Genomic DNA, 17,472 nt, shown 5'->3' with positions numbered 1-17,472 from the left:
TTCTCCCCTGCGAGGAGAAGCAGCCGCGCCGCAGCCGTGCCTACGGCAGCCTCCCCCTGCGCACTGCTGAGTCAAGAGTTTAATTACGGCTGATTTTAACTCTCTTTTTTTTCCCCCTAAGCTTGTGCTTCCTCCTTGAGCTTTTAATCGGGGGGGTTTTCCTCATCGCTATCGCGATAACATCCCTTGTCAACGACAAATCCGCCACATAGTGTAGATGTTAGTAACTAGCCTCCTCCAGCTGAGAAAGTAGCTGGACAAGGCTTTGCCAGCCATACAGCATCAGTATCCTTTCGGTAATTGCCAATTGTAGCGATTGTCCCCCTGTTTCAATCTGTAGCAGCAGCGGTGGTAACTCTCAGTACACGTTGTTATGGCCACTATTTTAACCCTGCCTACAAATAAAAAAAATCTGTAGCTTGAGCTGAAGAGCTGCTCTGTGTAATTTGAGACTGCATGATTATTTGTGCAGAGAAGGGTCATGTAGCGCTCAGGTCACAGCCCACAGAGGTCTGAACTGACAAAAACTGTCGCATTTGCAGTATTTTCATACTATTACAAACCACTCTGCTCATTTCCTGAGCAAACAATTTTGCTCTTTTTTTTTTTTTGTTTCCCCAGTTTAACCATCTAGTTTATGCATTCTGGTTTATCGGTTGTAAATTTTAATTTAATATTGTTGTTTGGTAAGACTTCAAATATATATTCTCTCATGGCATCCTACAACCCTTAAGGGACATCCTACAATGTCCCTTAGGACAGAGGAGCTAATGCAAAAATCTTCTGCAGGCTGAATATGTTCATATGAATATGAACCATCTTTAATATGTACTACAGTGGTACAAGTCAAAGCCAGACTGGACTTGCTTTCCCAAACTGACTGTTTTCATACTCGATCATCTGAACTACATTGTTGTACAGTAGATTTTACAACCAGGGTAATTAGAAGCATAATGGCCAAACTTTGCCGATCACAAACCTAAAAAATGTCTTCTCCCTTACTCTGCAGTTAGTATTAATCCTTTGGCTGGGAATGGCATTTAAGATTTTGTGCAACAGTATTGCAGATTTGTGATGACAATCACAAATGACTATTTGTGAGCCTCTCACCAGCGCACCTGGAAGAAGAGCTATTTGCTTTCTGGCAGTGCTGGCACGGGTTTAATGCTGCAGTGAGCTGCTCCTTTTCTGCCAGTTCAGTTCTGTGAGCCGCCTCTAATTGAAGTGACAGCGCTTGTAGAGAGAGCGCAGTTGGCACAAAGGGAACGGGAATGACGGCTCAGGGTGAAGGGAGCAGCGAGGCTACTCGCCCCTTCTGGCTACGCTTGGTTAGACCATTCATCTAGAGCGTGAAGCTGCAGCTCAGTCACTTGAGCACAAAGACCGATTTAACCTACCTGGGAAGTGAACTGAACACTGAGCTTGCCCTAGAACAGCGGCAGAACCCCCTCATACATTCTTCTGCAATTGTTTCAGATGGGATAATCATTAAATTACTCCAATGAAGCAGCCTAAGGGGGAGGCTGCAACATACTGAATAGCTACAGCTGCTTACCAACACCATCTCTGGGACTACTAGATCCCTTCTGGTTTATGTTGGTATATTAACTACCAAAGCTACCTAGGCTTTTAGGTGCTATGGCAATAAATATTTAATAATAATCAGGAAACTTGAAGACAATCATGTAAACACATTAAAATAGCAAAAGAAATCTTTTAAGCTATTACAGGTGCCTTGGTGTTCTCGCATCATACAAATGGAACAAGAAATCTTCCCTTGAAGACGTTACAGAGATGTATTTTCAGCTGATAAGGATGCAGTTCAATTACTGCAAATTATCACGTAGAAATTAAATTCTAAAATGTGAAAAATGAATGTGAAACTCTGCAATTGTCACCACTGTGCTTGTTTTGTAAAGCTATTTGGTTTTTCCTTCTGTTGGGCTATTTGCATAATATGGTATGATATCTGGTTATTTTGACTTAATTTTTATTACTGAATTCTTTATACAAATCCCTTAGAAGATTAAATTAATTTATATAAATGCTACCACTAATATTTTAAGTATCTTCAAATCAAATTCTCAGATGTTCATCCAAAGTTTTCTTGCTTTCTTTTTGCTTCAGCTTTTTACGTCTCTATGAATCGATTCTTCGTAGTAATCCCTTTTAGCTGTCCATTACTTTTATCCATTTACTTCATCATTTCTTATCCTTTAATCTGCCTAACATTTTTTATCCCCTCACCTCATTAACAGTGTTTCAGTAGGAAGTAATTTCTTTTGTTATGTAACTTTTCTTCTTAAAGTTGGTCCCCTCTTCTCATTTCTTTTCAGTTGTAAGATTTCATGTACCTTTAAGTTAAAAATTCCAATTTCTCTCATATTGAGAACAGTGCTCCTTAGTCCATGACATCAGACATGCCTCTCATGTAATTTCTAGTGTTTAAACTATAATGGTAACAAAAGTACCTTTCTCTAATTATTTGCACAATGTAGTTAGGAATTAGCATAAAATATGTAATCCTTATAGCACAGTTAATGGGAATCAAAAACTTTGGGACAGAGAAGAAAGCAACTTTCCACAGTCCTTATCCACAGAGCTTTGAAAATACATGTCTGTTCTTGATGAAAGAACAGTTTCACCCCAGATCATCCCAGACACAAGTGTAAATGCAGCACCCATGCCAAAGACATGACAGATGAAGTCACTGGTGAGGAGCCACAGTTTTATTAACAATTCCTTTATTATTCCTTTACTATTATTATTATCATTAGCATTAGCTTTGGCCAAACTTCTTGAAACAATTGTAAAATCCAAAGGGACCACTCCATTGGAAGATCTGAAGTCCATAAAGTCCTATGGGCAATAATTGCCATAGCATGTGCTGCAAGTGAAACCAACCACAGACCCAATCAGACTTTTCTGAATTGTTGATAACTTGCCATTGTTTTTTGTTCCAAACATAGACATAAGATGCAAAACCTCTTAAAGTGAGGGATATTACTGAAGTGTCCAAACACAGATAAAGGTAACTAAATCTAAGTGCCTCTGAACATTTTGGATTTGATATGCTTGTCAGTGGAGTACTACATGTATAGGTTATTTTTCCAAATAGAACAGAGAATGTATTTTCTTTCTGTTTATTAGAGGAAGTATGTTTAGTTCTCTAAGACCATACCTTGCTAATACATGCTTTTTCTGCACATGGCACCACAGCAGCCATTTCATATGTCATATCTGGGTCTCCAGTTCATACTCAGTGTTAAAGGATTTAGACCTGCAAAATGGTAAGCAACCACAGCTCTCAGTAACTTCTTAAGCAGCAAAGAGACCTCAGCATCTCACATGATCAGACTGTTAATTGCAAGTAATTATCCATCCCCTTAAGCTTTCTAACCACAATTTTAATTGCAGAAAAAATATTATTAGAGGAGCTGTAGGCTTGACTTTACAATCCCATAATTTATGCATAACTTCAGTCACCTTGGAATATTGTTTCAGTAACATGCCCTGAAGCTAGAATTGCTTCTGATTCAATTGCTTTTCTAAGAATGATCCCACTTAACTGTCTGGGAATTCAAGGTCCATTTCCATATTTACTTTATTGTTTTAGTTTAAACTAGTCATATTTTATTTTACTTTCAGATCACCTTTTTTTTTCAGATCTGAGATACAGGCATTTTTACTTTAAAAACTATTTAATTAATTTAAACTACCTGGTCTTATTTGATGACTATAATGAAATAACTTCTGGAAATACAGTTAAAGTACTAGAAAGTTCAGTAGACTGGACATATTACCAGGGCTTTAAGCTTTAGCTGCTAGAGAAACTCTGGTGCCTCTTCTTTTAAAGTACATAAAAAACCTCACTTGAAATAATGAAAATTGTATATTTTGCAGGGTGTATAAAGATTACAATAGTTTGAAATGCAATGCCAAAGTTTTGAATAAGACATATTGGTCTTGCAGAGATATGTCAATAGCAGAGGACAATTGCTGCAATTTTTAAACAATAAAAAATGATGAAAAATTAATCTGATAAGAGGTGGGTTGGTTTTAGTGTTTTCTTCTTAAATGGCACTAATCTTTTTTGATAAAATGACAGACTGAATTTGTTCTGCCAACAAGACCCACTCCAAAACAGATTTAGGGGAACTGGAATGAACAAAGTTCATAAGAGAATAATCTCTAGCTAGAAATTAATAAACATCTCTAGCACTTAAAGCAACCTGGCACATTTTATGTCTGTGTTTAGTGTATTGTTATTCAATTTAATGTAGCACTGATTAAGAGAAACCATTCATTAAATTATTATACTTCTCTTCAAAGAGAAATTTGACTGGGGAAAGATTTTTACTTAAGTCATTTTTTCATATCACAATCATCCCATGAAACTTTTCCAGCACAGCAGACTTTGAATCCAGTGAAGAACCACAACACATTTTATTTAAAACTAAGTTTTAATCTAGAGTCCTATGTGATCACAGCATCTTTCCATGCAGAAGTATTTGAAATTTGTTGGAGTTTTTGGTTTTGGGTTTTTTTGATAGGTCTCCTGCCCCCCCAAACTGCATCACATCAGCTTACTAGAATCCCTGTTGTTGAGGTAATACTGAGTTTGGTAGCTGCCAGCAGCTCAGATCAGCTGCAAAGCTAGTTACTGCAGGAGACAGAGCAACTTCTGCAACAAGAACTTCCATATTCCCTATTATTTCTTTTGTAAAAAATGAGCCATTTACTTCTCTACTATTCCCCAGCCACTGCAGTAACAGTAACAAATAAAAAAGGAGGAAGAAGAGATGAAGTACTGTGACCACTGGAGTCTACTTCTCTCCCTAACAGTGCCTGCTACATCTACCTCATTTGTGATTGGGAAGGGATCCTGGTCTGCTCCAGTCCTCTAACAATGGAAACTAAAACAGAATTCCTTGTCATTGCCAAAGTTAAAAAGAACACATTGATATTATGTCACAAATATATTATTACAAAGGATGAACCACAGGCTAGAAAGGTTTGCAAATCTGGACTATAGTGCAGAAATAACACAGAAGAGAGGATGCTTTGGAAGGCAAGAATACTCTAAAGGGCACAAATTATGTCTCTTCAAGAGGAAAATGCAAATACCATTATGATTTCAAGTGTATTCAAGTATTATTGCAGCTTCTCCACATTGTACTGTATGTGTGGTAAAAGAAGGTACAACTTAGCATGAACAGCAGGGCACCAGTAGGCCCAACACAATACCAAGAATGGTGCCAGTGTAGCTGCTAACATTAAAAAAAAGAACAGATGGGAACTCCTTAATCCTCTTTCTCATCGTCCTTGACTCTCTCCTAGGTAAATCGACATCTGTTGTCTTGACTCAGTTGGCTGCTGAGTATCTCTCATCTCCCCACATTGCCAACTGTGAGAAGCAGCATGGCACAGCACACCAGTGATTCATGCCAGACATGCATTACAGTCCTCATTTTAAATGGAAACTTCAGTACCATTCTCAAGCTTCATGTCTGGGTGCAGCATCCAGGACTTCCCTGCTCAGCAGCATCACTGGGAAGAGAGCCTGTCTTGCTTTAATTTGGGCAAGTTCTCAGATGAATATTTTTTTTACAAACACCTGTAAACTGACAAAGACTCAGCAGCAATGACATTCATGGGAAACAGAAAAATTCTTTTCAGCTTCAATAATACCAAGAACATCTGAAAATTACTCTTCAGATTCAGAGGTAATTCACGGGGGAATTCAGCACCCAGACCACTTTCAGTGGTATTCCTAAATGTGGCACAAATACACTGATAACTAGACTGCATAACAGAATACTGAAGAAGAATTTTAGAGTGGTCAAACAGCATGAAAACCTTGGACAGACAAATGCAAATGATTTTTCTATTATCAAGATACAGATCTAGAAAAATCTCCTTGAAAGATGTATAAACAGGGAAAAGAGTAAAATGAGAACAGGCCCCAAATGCAATATGATACTATTTGAAGACCAAGTCATCACATGTTAGTATAATTAAGTTACAGATTAAAACTGCTGCAAATATGCAGTGTATGGTATGTATTCTGCTATCCTTAAAATGCTGAATGTTGTTTATGTAACTGGAAATCTTTGTGCTCATCTTGATAATAATTAAAAAAAAAAGTAAGTTTGTTTCCCTATAATGTAAGAAGGGGGATGAAAGTTATGGTGACATGAATTTATAGTTCCAGATCAAACTACAGAGGGGAAGAAGCCACAGGTCCTTATCCCATAAGGATAAGGGTGCTTATCAAAGCACCCTTTAGCCAGACACGCTGTCAAAGGATTGCTGTGAAGCAAGACTGTATGTGGCACTGCCACCTGGTGACTGATGCTGGAACAAAGTCCTCTGGAATTATTATCTAGCACACTGTATGAGACTCACTGTATGAAATAATAAATTTTTCTTACTTTTCCAAAGCTCATTATGTGAAGTGCAAAACTAACATTGAAACTTCCAATTTATATAAATGTAACAATATTTGTAATGTAAACGCTGACAGAGTATTTGGAAACTATAGTACTTACACAAAGGCTTCTCGAAGTAGGGCAGATTTGTAATTAGCCATAGCAGGTAAATGCAGTTTAGGGAAGAGAAAACCCAGAAATACTAAAATTAGCCTTCCTTCATGGAGAAGATCAGCCATCTCAGCTTCCTTATTTTCTCAATGACACATACATAATTAAGAGACATATCGCAGTAACTCAACTAAATGCCAGGTCATCTCTCTACCTTCTCTCAGAAAACAAGAATCAGGAAGTCTTTCCAAGCATCCAGGACTGAGTATGAGGAATGCTGAGTACCATCCTTCTGACTTGTGCGCTGCTATTGGCTAGGGAATAATTCCTTTTCTCCACAGGAGCTAGTAAGGGCTGGCTTGGATTTGTGCTGGAAACATTGTTAATAACAGTATAGATGGGTTTTTTGTTGCTGAGCAGTTCTTATAGAGAGCCAAGACCTTTTCTGCTTCTCACACCACCCCACCAGTGAGGGGGCTGGGGGTGCATGAGTAGTTAGGAGGGGACAGTTGGGACAGCTGATCCCAACTGACCCAAAGGACATCCACTACCATATGACATCATGCTCAGTCTCTAAACTGGGGGAAAAAGGGGGGAACAGTTGGAGTTGATGGTGTTTGTCCTCCCAAGTAACCACTACACAGGATGAGACCCTGCATCCCTGGGGATGGCTGAACACCTGCCTGTCCTTGGCAAGTGGTGAATGAATTCCTTGTGTTGCTTTGCTTGCCTGTGCAGCTTCTGCTTTACCTATTGACCTGTCTTTATCTCCACCCACGAGTTTTCTCACTTTTACCCTTCTGATTACCCTGTTATCCCCCAGCAGGAGGACTGAGCCAGCAGCTGTGGGGTGCTTGGCTGCCAGGTGGGATTAAACCACAGCACCTCATACACTCAAGAGCCAAGAGCAGATCTGTATGAGTGAGTGTGGACACTGTGCAATAAAAGCAAAAGTAAAGGAAGTATTTGGCCAAAATTTCACAGTGACAAGCAAATCCCGTAATGAGCTGGCTGAGCCTCAGGAAGGAAGCATACCAGGCAAGCTTAGGTCAAGGCACTCAGGTCAGGTACTGACCTGCACCAATCCAGCTTCCAAATGAAGCGAATGCCAGGCAAGTTATCAGCCCAACCAACAGGTATGTAACTACTAAAAATCCATCTGGGAAGGGAGCTCTACTCTACCATGATCAACCACAGAATCTTGGAGGGGACAGAGACTGCTCAGTTGTAAATGTTTCCCTACCACAGTCCCCAGCCATTAGTCAAGGTTCTCCAGAGATGTGACATTTTTTTTCTCTGCGGGTAGATCAAGTGACTCACAACACGTTTTTGAGTTATTCTAGTACCCACAAGGTCTTAACAGAACCACCCTGCATGCTTCTGCAAAGGAGTGGAAATTACCCTCTCATTACAACTACAGCCAAGAGGGTAATAAAATATTCAAACAGGGCAAACAGGAAAAAGAAACATTATTCCCCCAATTTATCACCTCTCTCCCTTTGTTTGCAATTCATCCAAGGCAATGTGTCTTCAAGTGTTCAAGCAGAGTGCAAAGGCTTAAAAGGGGGAAGGTAAAAAATAAAGGGGGTGGGCTCACAATGAACAGCAAGGTCACATACCCACAAAATGTGGTTAAAGAGAGGCAGTACAATTTTATGGAAGCAGAAACAGAGACATGCTTTTGCTTGGCCTAAGTGTGCAGAAGCTAAATATAAAAAACACTAATGCACAGACATAGTCCAGCCATTTGTGCACTCCTCCTGTGGAGCTTCCTACAAAATAGCTTTCTGCAAGTGTGCTGGTGTGTTTGAACTGTATGGGGAAAAAAACAAAAGTCATGTAACGAAGACAACACTCATGGCTAGGACATTCCTTCATTATTCCCTCCCCTGAATTTGTTGACCGCGCAAGACACCACCCCCCCCTTCCTTCCTCCTGCTCTGTTGTAGGCAAATGTTGAAAAGAATAAAATGTTTACTTGTCTCCTAAATACAGCTAAGGAAAAAATCACTTGAATGTAATTTCCTGCAAAATTTCATTTCTCTCATGTGTCCTCTGCCTTTTCCTGGTTCAATACAACATTTTGTCTAGCTTTCAGTAATTGATACAAAGAGCCCTCGCAGCCTGCAGTTACCCATTAACTCCTTGGTACCCCGTCACAGAGAAAGACTGCATATGTCTGATCTTCATCCTAATTCAATAGGGAAAGAAATTTAGTCACTTTTAAGTCCTGAACTTTACTCACTGCAGTATTTGCTAGACAAACTTCCATGCAGCAGGCTTAAAACAAAACACAGACAAGCTTTGTCGTTATTACCTACATGTTTAATCACTGTCTGTGGACTTACAAAAATATTCATGTTATACAATTTCTATTAATCAACAATAAGAATTAAGAACACATAAGGACTCCTGATTTTCTTTGAAAAGATCTGGTTTCTGCACATATAGACAAATCACCAGCTTGTTTGGACATATTAGTATTGCTACCCTTAAAACTAAAGTTTTTTGTTTGGTTTCCTTTTAATAAAATACTTAATTCTTCCATTACTCAGTAGAGGAACTCCTGCTGATAGTGATCAGGACACATTTCAAAGGTTTGAGTACACAGCCAACTTTAAATCATAACTCCTCTGAAAATTCTCAAGACAGTAAATTAGTATAGTATACATGTCCAAGCATCTTCCAGCCAGAATTACAAAATGCTGGAATTCAGGGACATTTAAAAAAATATTCATCAATACTTCTAGAATATCCGACTTGACAAAATAAAAGTCTTTGTAAAGGCTGACAACTTTCTCCTCTTGCTGATGGAGCAAGCAAAAATGCTAACTGGGTGTTTCCTCATTACCTTCCAACATCTCCTGAATTGTTAAGACATGATTAATTAAATGTTTTTTTCCATGCAGTTCCAATGAAGGCACAAGTATTTCCAGCTATATGAAGAATTTATGTGCATTAGAACACAGAGGAAGTTATTTGTAAGGCTCCAGCTTTACTAAAAAAAAAAAGACAACCTTATTTTTTCTGGAACTCTTGCATTGATGTACAACAATTAATTCACTAGGCCAAAGCATGACAATGTTTTCCAGTTATAGCAGCCTTACACTCCAACTTCTGCAAAGTAAAAAACAACAACAAAAGAAATCAGCTGCTCACATCACTTTTCCATACACATTTGTTTGCTCTATCCTTCAGCCTGAGCCCCTGCAGAGAGACAAGGGAAGAGGCAAAGGGGAAGTGTGCTCCCAAGAGCATTTTGTGCCACTACACCAGGAGCGTCCCAGAAAAGACCAATCTGCACTCCCCAGCCACAAAGCAGACACCTCAGACTTCAACCAGCACAAAATAAAAGTATTATCCAGATCCATGGTCATGGCTAAAAACTTTTGTCAAAGCCAATACTGTTTCACTTATTTAGGTTTCTAATCAATTCCAAGTACTGTTTTTAAGCATCATGCATAATGCCTAAAATAGGGGCATTCCTGAAAGGATTGGAGCATATGCAGCACACACAATGTGCTGCAGTTTATTTTCTCAGCACAAAAAGGCAGGCATAACCTGTAACAATGACTTTCAGCCAGCTCTTACAAATGTTAATTTAAAAAACAGATTTGACTTAGAAAGGTAGAGTAGATGTTCACATTTTAAGTGGGCCTGAAATCCTTTGAGGATCTGTCCCAGCAAAGCTGGGCAGTCCCTGCCAGCCTGAAGTTGAAGCAGAAACTTCAATCTGCTTATCAGTGTGAATTATCTCTCTTCAGATTTACTTGTTCTACTACACCACCAGTACATCTGGAGATGCAACAGTATTGCTTTCATTACATCCCATAATATTTGCAGTGTGTTTTGTTTTATGGAATATTCAAGGAAAAAAAAATAAGAGGCGAGCATACAAGCACATTGGATTAATCACTCCTCTTTAAAATGCCCCCATTTTCAACATCAAAGTCAAAATTTTGTTGGTTAGGACACCTTCTTAGGGCAACATGCAGAACACAGTCCAGTGGCTGCCTGTTACAATGCAACACTCTAAAAAATCTTTTAGTGTGGTCCTTTCTCTGATGTGCTTGGCTACCTCTCCAGACAGAATTTTCAAGTTTTCTCTTGACTTTTCTAGTTCAGAGGTTGAAGTAACTAAATCAATATTTTAATTTAATTAGAAAGAAGACTTTAGACCAAAACATCAAGCAGAATGCCACAGATTAACAATGGATGAAATGAAAAACAAAAACCCATTAAAATAGTTTTGAATTAACTTTCCTTTCTACTTTTATGTAAAATTAGCCTCTGGGCTTCGTTTCAGAGAATTTTGGGTCTCTGAAAAAGCTTAATGCATTCATTCAGTCTTTATAAGCCTAGGTGGTGGGAAATAAATATTTGAAATCAACAAGTTGTTAGGACAAGTACAGTCTCCAGTTATGAAAAGACTGGAAGCCAGATCTGCAAATAGCTGCAATCAACAACCCAACAATGCTATTCCTCAAGAGTAGCTGTATGCTTGTAACTTCATATTCTCCTTATATGTAATAATACTGTTGAGTCCAAACCCATCCTAATTTTACAGATAAAAATATTAATATGAGATTTACACTTCTCTCAGTACCTTCCCAGTCAACATTTTCAGGTGTCTTTATGCAATACAGAATTTAGTGTATAGTTTCTTATGTGGATATTAGGAAGTCTACAGAGATGCTTCTCCATACACATCCTGATCTTCTGTGTACCAGGATGAGCAAAGCTGGACACGTTCTCACAAACACTGCAGAGCTGACTTCAGGTAATCAAAAGCGAAGAAATCTTCACAGCAATGCAAGGGTGATGCTGACCAAATCCTGTCAAGAAGACAAGGATACATACCTTGCTGAACAATGGCACTTTATTCCCTATGCAGAATGGAAAGTTTACTTGATCTTCTCCAACATGTCACTGGAAATAAAAGTTCCCTTCAAACTGTTTCAAGAACAGATGCCATTTCCTTGAACTGTCTGGAGAAATTCTAAAAAGCAAGAATTTAGACAAATTTCAGTTGCTTGAAGAAAAGCTCAAACTGCAGTTTAAACTAATGTGTTAGACAAAAAATACTGTCCATATTTCTCACTTTCAATGCACAGCTTGAACTGAAAATATCTGTTTTCCTTTCTGTGGGCTGGTTGGCATTTGAACACATTAACTATGAAACCTATGAAGGTGATGCCTTATTAGCATGGGCTTGCCTATTAATAGGAAAAGTAAAAAGTAGCTGTCATGCCATAAAAATAAAATAAAAAAACCCCTCTCACACAAATGTTTCTACTCCCAGCTGAAATAATCCAGACTTCTCAAATGTGGCATTCATTTCCTGAAGTAGCTGAAGAACAAATTATCAAATAGGCTTCAACCAGAATAAATACAACATTTCACAACACTCGAAGATTCAGAATATCCTTCTCAAATTTCTGCCAATCAAATTCCAAGGATCTAATTACATTTGTATGATATTCTAGGTGATGCATTGACCCTTTAATCAGGAATCACAATACAAGTGCCATGTTTATGCAAAACTAAAGTTACATAAATTCATAGATGCAGACACAGCAATTAAGAGTCAGTGGTGATAAAGCAGACTGATCTCCATTCCTAATCATTAGCAATTGTTAGGCTTAAGCCGAGTTTTAGATTTTGAGGCTGGGGAACAGTTCTGTAGATCAAAAACATTCTCTGAACTTTTAACATGGCAGAATGATAGCTGGCAAGCTCTAAAAGATTTCATGTCTTTAGTTGTTAGTTTATTTGTAGGAGAAATGACCAATTACTGCTCAATTAACATTTTCAGCTAAGTGAGGTAGAACTAAAGAAGTTCTAAGAAGTATTCTGTGTTTTAAATAGTTATTTAATGTTCCTGTTTGCATGACTGTACGAGTAAACAAGCAGCACAAACATATGCACCAGGGTGTACAGCTGACCCTCCCAACAATGGCACTGCTGTTTTTAGGAGACTGAACATTCAAGTAACACTCAGGACAGACCTTGAACTGTGGGATCGTCATTTCAAAAGATTTGTCTGTTATTTGTCCTGAAGGGTCTGCCACTGTTAGTGTCACTGTGACATAGGGGTACTTCAGAGACCTGCAGGTGTCAGAGCTCATGGCAACTCCCAGCTTCCATTTCATATCTACAAACTACAAAGATGAAAATCATTGGAAATAGTGTCATAGACAGAGATCTACCCCCACATTGCTATTCACTTGGAGGGATAGTTCACAGACAATACAGGACATCAAGAGATCTTACCTAAATGGAAAACAAACATAAGCATTCAGGTATTACTGTGACTACAAATGATCTGCCCTTCCATTTAACGGTGAATAAATAAGTATTTAATAAGTTATTTCACTTGATCTGTTTTCCTTATTCAAGTACAATCAACAGACAAGTACACTCTTCTTAAAATTCTAGTAAGAGGAGCTTAAGCCACAGAGTTCACCCAGGCAAGCAGGTTTTTGTCATGTTTTCTTTTTTTTAGAAGTTTCTAAATCAGAAGTTTCTAAGCCTAGACCAAATAATTCAGAATAGCAATAATAGAAAAAAATTATGGCACTTCATAACTACATTTTAGATAAATCCAAGTACATAACAGATACATTTCAGACAAGTAAGTTATAATTTTTAGCCTTTTGTGAAGAAGAGCCTTTAGAAGTTTATATCAAGCCTCAGAAAAAGATTCTCCTTTCCTACTTCTATACTCTTTTAAACTGCTGTCAGAAAAAAAAATCTTGAAACATAAACAGATTGCTATTTTTTCAAGCAAAAACAGAATGCTGGAAACTGACAGAAAGTATCTTTAAAAATAATATTTAAATTTAAGGGAGAGAAAGAATGAGCAGTCAAGTGCTGGTGTTAACAACTTTAAAGAACAATTTACACTTACAACAGATTTACATAATGAGCTAATACAACAGTCTGCCAGACTGACTGCCATTCATCTTCCCTAAGAGTACTACAAAACATGAATTTTTAAAAAGGTAGAAAATGTGACTTTATCATCCAAACAATAATATTACAAAACTGTTCAGCATGCAGACAGCCTTTATTGCATATGCTGCTTTATCTGCGTAGGTATTTGGCAACATATAACTGTGCACACAGGTAGGAAAGCTTTCAGCAGCCTATCTCTACCTCTGCCTGCCTGACAACACAACACAACACACACAGTGAGACACTGACATGTCTGAGACGTTCACCATCAGCTCAGCAGCACTTTGTCCTTTAGTTACCTGCCCCACTGTGGCCGTCGTTCTTGCATCTTCTGACCCAGCAATGGCTTTGCCCTGCTCGTTCCACACGTGCCGAATAACCTGAAGCGCGTGTTTTGGCAGAGTGCTGACGCCGCTGCCCAAGGAGGTGACGAGTTCCTCTGTAGAGAGGTTGTTCCTGGCTGCTGTACTATAATAGATACATCCAGAAATCACTGCATCAATTTCAATCTCCACCAATTTAATACAATTCCTCATTTCACCCCAAAGAGACGGCTTTTATTTCTACCTTACATGTACTTTAAAGGAATTCAGCAGCCTGTGATTTTTTTCCCCAGAATGTTACTGATCATCCGCATCCATGTGCAAAAAACAACATGAACTTAATATGCCTTAATATACAAAGGCCTAGCTTCGCTGGGCTTGCACAACATCCAACATCAAACCAAAAATTACCACAGCCTCCAAGTGCTGTAGCAGCTGGAAGAAGGCACAAGTCAGTGAGGGGTGTGTGTAGAGAGTTAAACAGTATCATTATTTTAGAAACAACTCAATTTAATTAAACACTCAGCAGGTGGAACTGAAGTACCATCAAAAGTAAGGACTTGTAGGTCACAGTATAACGGCAACTAACGGAGTCAAGTGACACCACGAACCCTTCAATGAAAAGGCAGCAAGTCTAAAGGAAAACTGCCTCTTGATTTCCTCTACAGAAACAAGTACACAAAAAAATCCTACTCTGTGTTTGCTCATGCAGGTTCACTCCTCTTAAAGAGGCATCAATACAAGAGAAAGTAAGTTGGTCCTCCAAGTAGCATGGTTGAATATAACTTCAGATGTTCTATTTTATAGATGGAAAAGTAGTATTTTAAATTTCTACTGGTATATTTTCCTGAATTGTATTAATGTTACATAAGATGTTTAGATAGTAGATATTTAAAAAACAAGCAAGATCTTGAAAATTTTATCTTTCTAAAAATAGAAAAATTTATAAACTAAAAATACTACCTTAAAAACTCAACTCATGGCAGAATGCAATATTATAAGTTCTGTATTCTTCAAAAAGGCACCCATGCTGATTTCTGATCTCCAAGAAACAAGAAGTTTTTAAAATACACTTTTTCCAGGATGAGCAAAAGCCCAGCTTTTTCCAGGATTGTCAAAAGCCCAGCTGACTTAGCTTTAAAACTGAGCTTAACTTCCTCTATCTTGCCACTAGGTCTAGAGCTTGCAGACAGCCATCTCAGAACCATTTCCTCTTATTTTTTAATTACAAAAAGTGATACTGTATATTAAGTAACTACACTTGTTAATAATCAAACTAAACACAGGTGCTCTTTTCTGTGTACTGATACTTACAAACTTTTGTCTTTTTCCCAAATCAGTTCATTTTATACTGACATTTGATATAATTTTCTCTAGCACCATTAAGTTGTGATGGAAGGAAAAGACATGGTGTAAAGTAAATTATTTTGTGCTTACCTAAATAGAAATGAAAGAGTGTTAGCTACTTTTGCCAGGTCACCAATATTAATGTCAACCCCCGATGTTTGAATTCTCTAGAAACAGAATGTTCAAATAATTACAAATAATAAATTATGCATTAGTAAAACCATCTTTGTATATACAAACACACAAGAAACCCCACACCAAGTTGGGAATTCACAAGAGCTGGTGTGCCAACTTACCTGACACAATTCAGCTGTATTTATACCTGGGATCTTATGGTTCAGATGCTGAATTATTTGTTCACACTGTGGGGAAAAAAAAAAAAAAACATGTTTGAAGACATTGTTGATACAAAAATGGACAAAAAGAGTGAAGAGTGCAGAGTAAAGACTGAAGTAATTGAAATGACTGATATTAAAATACCATCAAAGCCAAGGAAAGAAAATGAACCAAACCAAGACTTTAGTTTCTACCTCACTATTGCTAATTAACACACCAGTTTCATATTAATTGTTCAAGCACTACAGTAGACAAGCCAAATGTTTTTTAGACCAGCTACCTTGATATACTACTTGAATGATAGACAAAAATAGATGCTTAGAAGTCTTCTGTGATAAAAACATTAATTTAAATCAAACCCATTACTCTTAGCAGGACTGATCTGTTTCATGAGTCAAGTCAAGGCTCCCTCTGCATCACACAAAACCTAAAAGAGCTTAAATAAAAAGGCTTCCTGGAGTGCTAGAAGCCCTTCCCCATCCCATTTATCGCCCTACTTACCAGCTCTGCAAAAAAGTCCTGAGGTATTAAACGAATCTTATCTGCTGCACCACCACCATCTAAAAAACAGCAGCGATCAGAAGCAAATACATGAATAAAATGTTACAGTAATAAATCCAATCTTTCCCTGAAGAATGCCTAGGCCATCACGCATGCATTTACCTTCACCGAACTCAGTCAATTTTAACCTACATGCCCCTAAAGAAAGCTGCGGCTGCCCTCGCCCCCTACTCCTCCCCCCGGCTCCCTGCTGCCCTCACCGAGCGCCACCAGTGCCCTCGCGAGCGCGCCCGCGGAGCCGCCGGCCATGGCGCCGCGCGCCTGCCGAGCCCCGGCTTCCGCCACACGGCGCTCGCCGCGCTGATTGGCTCCCAGCGCCCCCAGAGCGAGGCAGCGGCAGCGGCGCCGCGCTGATTGGCTGCGGCGCGGGGAGCACGCGCTCCTCCCGCCGCGCTGCTGCTGCTCCCGCCCTCACGGAGCGGGATGCGGGAGCGGCTGCGGGAAGGTGGGGAAGGGCAGAACCGCTCCGGAGCGAGGCACGCTCGGCTGGCGCAACACGTTGTGCCCTGAGAGTGGTTTGCTGATAGGGTTTTCTTGGTGCTCGTTGTCAAAGGCGCAGGCACGCAAATCATAAAACCATAAAATGCTAATGGGTTGGAAGCGGCCCTAGAGATCATCCAGCCCCAATCCCTTGCCATGGGCAGGGACACCTCCCACTAGATCAGGTTGTCCCATCCAACCTGATCTCGAGCATTTCACGGATTCACAACCTCTCTGGGCAAAGTATTCCAGTGCCTCACCTCCTTCGCAGTAAGGAATTTCTTCCTAATATCTAAACCAAATCTCCCCATCTTCAGTTCGTACCCACCCATTCCCTCTCGCCCTGTCACTACATTTCCTGACGAAGAATCCCTCTCTGGCCTCCATGTATGTCCCCTTCACACACTGGAAGGTTGCCATGAGGTTTCCACACGACTTTTTGTTCTCTGGGCTGAACAGCTCCATCTTCCTCAGCCTGTGTTCGCAGGGGAGCTGATGCCTGTTCTGTGTGCGTGCTCCACGTAGGGTAACTTGGTACCGAATGACCATGCCCTGTACAGGTGGACTCTGGAATCAGCCCATACACCTTCAAATAAACTGTGTGGTTTGGGGGCGACTTGTGTAGGTGAACTATGTATAGGTAAACTTGTGCAGGCAAACTTCAGCTTTATGGGGAAATAACCACCTTTTGTAAAACTACAAACAGAACTGTGTTCAATAAGCATTTCATACTGATATTAATAAAGTTTGGACTGTGGCTGGAGTACTAAAGCAACACTAACCCTTCAGCAGTTTCACTTGTAAAAATAATACTTTTACACTTCTCTAGTATCAGATTTACATTTGCTTTTAGTCTTTTAATATATATAGAGAGATTAATGTCATAATCTCAGTAGATCTATTCTGAGGCTGTGACAATAGTAAAA

At 39.2% G+C, this 17,472-nt stretch overlaps 1 protein-coding gene across 1 annotated transcript; it reads right to left on the bottom strand.

Annotated features, from left to right (window-relative positions):
• Positions 1–8,845: 8,845 nt before the first annotated feature.
• On the bottom strand, positions 8,846–16,412 carry COMMD6 (COMM domain containing 6). The gene is made up of 7 exons (XM_071431067.1): positions 16,267–16,412; positions 16,007–16,065; positions 15,466–15,531; positions 15,260–15,336; positions 13,799–13,967; positions 12,551–12,703; positions 8,846–11,541 (listed from the first exon to the last, which is right to left on the bottom strand). Exons 1-7 carry the CDS (start codon positions 16,313–16,315, stop codon positions 11,491–11,493), a joined length of 624 nt encoding a protein of 207 aa, XP_071287168.1. The 5' UTR covers positions 16,316–16,412; the 3' UTR covers positions 8,846–11,490.
• Between the last annotated feature and the right edge of the window lie 1,060 nt (positions 16,413–17,472).

Source organism: Agelaius tricolor, unplaced genomic scaffold, assembly GCF_023055355.1.
Source record: "Agelaius tricolor isolate 1412-34295 unplaced genomic scaffold, bAgeTri1.0.p SCAF_7, whole genome shotgun sequence".
Lineage (NCBI taxonomy): Eukaryota > Metazoa > Chordata > Aves > Passeriformes > Icteridae > Agelaius > Agelaius tricolor.
The sequence above is the reverse complement of the archived record's forward strand: the minus strand, read 5'-3'. Positions and strand labels throughout refer to the sequence as shown.